The sequence below is a fragment of the Corvus kubaryi genome, unplaced genomic scaffold (assembly GCF_017639235.1).
Source record: "Corvus kubaryi isolate FWS band 111438036 unplaced genomic scaffold, C.kubaryi_AGA036_p1.0 37951, whole genome shotgun sequence".
NCBI lineage: Eukaryota > Metazoa > Chordata > Aves > Passeriformes > Corvidae > Corvus > Corvus kubaryi.
In genome coordinates this window covers 32,055-38,054 of record NW_024581158.1, presented here as the reverse complement: position 1 = coordinate 38,054, position 6,000 = coordinate 32,055, and the positions used below count along the sequence as shown (strand labels likewise).

Genomic DNA, 6,000 nt, shown 5'->3' with positions numbered 1-6,000 from the left:
TGGGGTAGAACTGGACAGGGACTGAGGAGGGACTGGGGTAGAACTGGGCAGGGACCAAGGAGGGACTGGGGTAGAACTGGACAGGGACTGAACAGGGACTGAGGAGGGACCAAGGCAGAGCTGAGCAGGGACTGAGCAGACAGAGCAGGGACCAAGGAGTGACCAAGGAGGGACTGAGCAGGGACCTGCCACCCTGCTGTCACACAGAGGTGACCGGTGGCAGTGAGGCCCCATTTCACACGTGGCCAGCCCCCTCTCCCCACGCAGGCCCCTTACTGCAGTTGGCAGGTTCATCGGAGCCATCCACGCAGTCGTTGTCACGGTCACAGACCCAGACACGGGGGATGCAGCGCTTGGTGATGGCACATTGGAACTGGTTGGGGGCACAGGTCACCTCCGCTGCAGGAGGGAGGAGGGGTGTCAGGAGGGGCAGCAGGGCAGGCAGGAACCAGCCACCCCTTGTCCCAAAAACCAGCCGCAGGGCTGAGAGGTGTGCGGGTGCTCCAGGGATCACAAGGGTCTGGTGTGCTCGGCAGAAGGGATGGAGCAGAGCCATCAAGTGGCCCCAGAAGACTCCCCGCTATGGGGGGGACAGGGAAAAGGCCACCAGATCCCTCAGCTAGGCAACAGGCTCAGCCCAAATCCACTCCAAGGGATTTAAGGATTTCATTTCCACTTAGGAGACAGCAGCAGGGGGTGATGGGGACAGAGGGTCTGTGGAGAAAGCCCTGGGACACCCCAGGGAGCCAAACACCCCAAGACATGGACCTGAGCCCTTCAGTGTGGCCCACGCTCGCTCCCACCCCACACCCCGAGCCCCCCACTCACGGCAGTCCTTCTCATCCTCCCCATCCCCGCAGTTGTCCTGCCCGTTGCAGCGGAAGATGCCCGGGATGCAGCGGTTGGTGTTGGTGCACTTGAACTGGCTGGGCAGGCAGACGTGGATGTCTGGGGGAGGAGGTGACATGGTCAGGGGGTGACAGGCTGCAGCTGCACGCTGTGGGGGCCTGGGGGTCACGAGGGGACGCGGGGAACCTACCACAGTTGGCCTCGTCCGAGTTGTCCTGGCAGTCATTGTCCCCGTCGCAGATGAAGGCGGGGTTGGTGCAGATCCCTGTGGAGCACTGGAACTGCCCTGGCCTGCACTTGAACTCAGCTGTGGGATAACACAGGGCCACAGGTTTGCTCTGAGGAACATTTTTAGGGCAAACCTCAACCTCAAACCCCTGCTGGACCCCTCTGGGGTCCTCTGCATGGAGCCAGCACCCAACTCCAGGCTCAGGCACTGCTCCACGGGACAATCCCGACACAGGGACAGGTGCGTCCCACTGCTCCCTGAATCCCGTTATTGGACTGACCCTCCCCTCCATGGGGCTGTCCGAACAGCCCAGGGGTGCTGGGACATGGGGGGCTGTGTCACCCCCCGGCACTCACGGCAATCCTCCGGCTCGTCCGACCGGTCCCCGCAGTCGTCCTCGGTGTCGCATTTCCACCAGAAAGGGATGCACTTGTCATTCTTGCAGACAAACTGGTGGAGAGAGGAGCCCGTGAGGTGGCTCGGGATGGGGAGGGGGGACCCCGAAAGATTTCATCCCCAGCGAGCTCAGCCCAGGGCACTGATCCTGTGCTGTCCCCTCCAGGTAGTCCCAAGTCCCAACCTGGAGCAAAGCCTTAACCCCACCCACGCCCCGGGGTTTGAGGAGAGGGGCAGAAGAACATTCCAGAGCTGGAGGCTCTCTGGCTCCCCTAGACACCCCCAAACATGAAGTGCCACAGGAGGGAGGTGCTGCCTGCACCCACAGAAGACCCTGCTGCACCCCAGCACCCCTGGGGAGACCACGGCGGGAGGGACAGGGGCACGGGGATTATCCAGGCAGGCAGGGACAGGCAGGGACAGGCAGGGACAGGCAGGGACAGGCAGCAGGGGGTTACCTGGCTGGCTGTGCAGTTGGACACACAGGTTTTGCCATCACTGCCCAGGTAGAAGTTGGTGGGACAGGCACACTTGTGCCCCCCACCCGGCGAGAGCAGGCAGAGGTTGCTGCAGCCGCCGTTGTTGATCTTGCAGGGATGGTCGGGAACTGGGGAGAGCAGGGGGACAGCAGCGAGTCAGACCCGGCTGGGGACCCTCAGGGCGGCGTGGGAGCGGCAAGAACCCTTGTCACCCTGTTCCTGCTCCCCCTGCCCAAGCCAGCGTCCCCCCATGTCCCTTTTCCAGGGTGGTTCCCCAGCATGGTGACCCCCGGGCCGCGCTCACCGTCGGGCTGGCGGTACGGGTGGTAGATGTGGATGTCCATGGGCCGGTGTAAGGTGCTGATCAGCAGCGTCTTGTTGGCTCCCGTCGTCTTGTGGGCCCGGTTGATGGACTTGGTCTCCCAGTCGGTCCAGTAGATGAAATCCTCGAAGAGGGTGAGCGCGAAGATGTGTGGGATGTCCTGGCTCAGCACTGCGAGGGGAGCAAGCGCTCAGCCAGGGGCTGTCCCACGTCCCCCTCCCGCAAGGAAGCAGCCACTGGACACAGAGGAGTGGCCAGAGCTGGGGACTGTCCCCAGCAGCCCTGCCTCCCACTCCAAGGCCTGACCCACAGCCTGGACATCCCCCCAGGCCCGCTGGCGCTGTGGGAGCCCCGGTGCTCTCACCCGTGTGCCGGTTGGAGCCATCCAGGCTGGCGAACTCGATGTAGTCCTCGCGGGCATCGGCCCAGTAGATCCGGCTGTTGATGTAGTCCAGGGTGAGGCCGTTGGGCCACGTGATCTTGGTGTCCACGATGACGCTGCGGTTGGTGCCGTCCATGCCGATCTTGCCGATCAGCGAGTGGTCGCCCCAGTCCGTCCAGTAGAGGTAGCTGGGGATGGAACAGAAGGGCAGGGAGAGGCTGAGTCAGAAACCACAGAAATTCCTCCCTGTGAGGGTGACGAGGCCCTGGCAGAGGGTGCTCAGAGAAGCTGTGGCTGCCCTATCCCTGGAAGTGTCCAAGGTTGGACGGGGCTTGGAGCAACCTGGGATAGTGGAAGGTGGCTGCCCACAGCAGTGGGGTGGAACAAGATGGTCTTTAAGGTCCCTTCCACCCCAAACCACCCCGTGACTCTGTGATAAACAGGCACAGGGCAGGGAGAAGCATCCTGAGGCCAGGAGGGAAGGCTTCATCCCATCTCCCAACCTCTGGGACTACGGCAAGATGACCACAGCCCCGTTCCCAGTGCAGAGGGGCAGGTCCGTGTCCCCCAGGCTCTCACCCATTCTGCACGTCCACCACCAGCGCGCGGGGCTCGCGCAGGCCCGAGTTGACCAGCACGGTGCGGTACGCGCCGTTGAGCTTCGACACCTCGATGGTGTCCCGGCCCTTGTCACACCAGTACAGGTTTCCTCCCACCCAGTCCACGGCCAGCCCATCGGGGTTGCTGAGCCCCGTGCGGTGAAGGACCTGCCGGGAGGAATCAAAGGTGACAGGGCTGAGCGGGGAGGACCAAACCCTGATCTCTCGGGGGTGACAACATCCCCCTCGCCAGCCCAGATCTCCTTCCTCACTCCCCTCTTAGGTTTAGATGGGCTATTGGGAAGGAATTCCTCCCTGTGAGGGTGGGCAGGCTCTGGCACAGGGTACCCAGAGGAGCTGTGGCTGCCCCTGGATCCCTGTAGGTGTCCAAGGGCAGGTTGGACAAGGTTTGGAGCATCCTGATATAGTGGAAGGTGTCCCAACCCATGGCAGGGGGTGGGACTGGATGAATTTCAAGGGTCCTTCCAACCCAAATCATTCCATGACTCCATGACTCTTCCCCCAGCCCACCTTGTCCCGTACTTCGGGGCAGCATGGAGCCCACCCCTGCTTGGGATGGGGCTGCCCAACATCCCACGGGGCTGATCCCCAGAGCCCAGTGATGACCCCACAGCAGGGCAGGGGGTGGGTGAGGCCCGGCTGCGTGCCCTGGGTGCCCCAGGGGCTGCCCCGTCCCCTCACCTGGACGTTGCTGCCGTTGATGTGCATGCGGCGGATCATGCTGCCCTGCGTGGTGACGTCTGTCCAGTAGATCATCTGCTCCCGGTAGTCGAAATCCAGAGCCACAGCATTGTTCAGCCCCTGGGGAAGGGGGAGGGAAAAGGGTTGCAGCAGCCCCGATGGCTGGCATGGGCTCTGGGGGGTTTTATAGACCCCACAGCCTCACCGCCTGCTCCTTGCTCACAGTGACCTCCTGCCATTTAGATGGATCTACCAAGAGCCCAAACTCCTCAGTTGGAAGCTCCTGTGCCCTTCAGGGCCCTCTCCATCCCCAAATCCCAGCCACGTGGGGCTGGTGTCCCCCCTGCTCCCAGCTCAGCCCGCACCTGCTTGAGCAGAGTGTAGTTTGAGCCGTCCAGGTTGAGCTTCCTCAGATAGTACCGGTTGGCGAAGATGAGGAAAGGCTCTTCATCTACGTGGGGAAAGAGGGAAAAGTGGCAGGGAAGCACTGCTGGGACGCGGGCAGAACCCTGCAGACCTGCCACCCTCTCTGCCCCACTCCCTGGTGAGTTGGAGGCAGCCACTTCACCCTGTGACCAACTCCAGCGCCAGGAACATCCCACGGTCACCAGGAACATCCTGGCTCTCACCTGTGACAGCCTTGCAGCTGGTGGGGTTGTCAGGTCTGAGCTTGTAGCCCTCGGTGCAGAGGCACTTGAAGCTGCCCAGGGTATTGATGCACTTCTGGCTGCAGGGGTAGGTGGTGGAGCACTCATCGATGTCGATGCACGTCTTCCCGTCGTCCTTCAGCCGGAACCCGGGACGGCATCTGCACTGCAGGAGCAACCCGGAGCTGTCAGACACCTCCAAGGCCCGCGCGCCGGGAGGTGGCAGGTGCTGGGAGGTGACAAGTGTCACCGTGGGACACGTGGACTCGGCAAGGACAGCTGAGATGCACAAACAGTGCCTGAAGCGCCCGCGTCACATCCCTGGCCCAGCTGGCACAGGACAGACACAACCCTCAGGTCTGCGGAGAGGGAACAGCAGGAGCTGTGCCAGGGGAGGTTTAGGCTGGATATCAGGAAAAGGTTCTTCCCCCAGAGGGTGGTCAGGCACTGGTGGCTGGCACAGCCCTGAGGCTGTCAGAGCTCCAGGAGCATTTGGACAACGCTCTCAGGCACAGGGTGGGACTGCTGAGGTCTCCTGTGCAGGGGCAGGCATTGGACTTCCAACAATCCTTGTAGGTCCCTTCCAACTCAGGGCATTCCGTAACTCTACGATCCCTGCAGGCAGCCCCCCACCCCGTGGCCCCCTACCTTGTACCCGATCTTGAGGTCCTCACACTCCTGGGAGCAGCCACTCAGCTTCTTGTTGAGGCACTCGTTGATGAAGCAGTTCAGCTCGTCGGAGCCGTCAGTGCAGTCGTTGTTGTTGTCACAGAGCAGCGCCTCGGAGATGCACTTCCCGTTCTTGCAGAGGAAGAAGGAGTCGTTGCACTTGTTCTCTGTGGAGAAGAGGTGGCAGTGGTCAGTGGGGGGTGGCTGGGACCCCACTATCCCCCCTGGGACCCCACCGTGACCCCACAGGTACCTGGGCTGCTGCAGCGTGGGTTCTTGGGTGCTTCGTCTGAGTGGTCGTGGCAGTCGAACTCCCCATCGCACTCCCACTGCCGGTTGCTGAGGCAGCGGCCGTTGTCACAGCGGAACTCGTGGGGGCCACAGGTGGGGTACTCTGAGGGAGGGTGAGGGGCTCAGCCTGCATCCCACTTTCCTGAACCTTCTGGAGGCACCGTGGAGCCACTCGGAGAAAGAGAGGCACCACGGAGGCAAAGCTTCCCGAGCTGCTGGGAGTGACAGGGACACCACGGAGCAGCTGGCTTGGGACAGGGCTGCTCTGCACACACACGGATCCCTCCGTGGGTTTGGATCTCTCCGTGGGTTTGGAGAGATGCCAGGGCTGAAGGGCTGCTCTCCACCAATAATCCCCTTCTGCTGCCTCTCCGAGTTCCCTCTCACCACACTCACATCAAACCCCCCCGGGGTGATGAAGACCCTCCCAGGGTA

At 62.5% G+C, this 6,000-nt stretch overlaps 1 protein-coding gene across 1 annotated transcript in view; it reads right to left on the bottom strand.

The window, feature by feature from the left end:
* Positions 1-220: 220 nt before the first annotated feature.
* The window catches only part of LOC121672128 (low-density lipoprotein receptor-related protein 1-like), a 30,792-nt gene continuing 25,012 nt past the window's right edge, over positions 221-6,000 (bottom strand). Inside the window, 13 exon segments of the mRNA XM_042044646.1 lie at positions 221-399; positions 829-948; positions 1,040-1,156; positions 1,435-1,528; positions 1,933-2,081; positions 2,258-2,446; positions 2,640-2,845; positions 3,237-3,424; positions 3,959-4,078; positions 4,324-4,409; positions 4,588-4,771; positions 5,254-5,441; positions 5,528-5,668. Of these exon segments, the coding sequence (XP_041900580.1) occupies positions 236-399; positions 829-948; positions 1,040-1,156; positions 1,435-1,528; positions 1,933-2,081; positions 2,258-2,446; positions 2,640-2,845; positions 3,237-3,424; positions 3,959-4,078; positions 4,324-4,409; positions 4,588-4,771; positions 5,254-5,441; positions 5,528-5,668 (1,946 nt within the window). The 3' untranslated portion in view covers positions 221-235.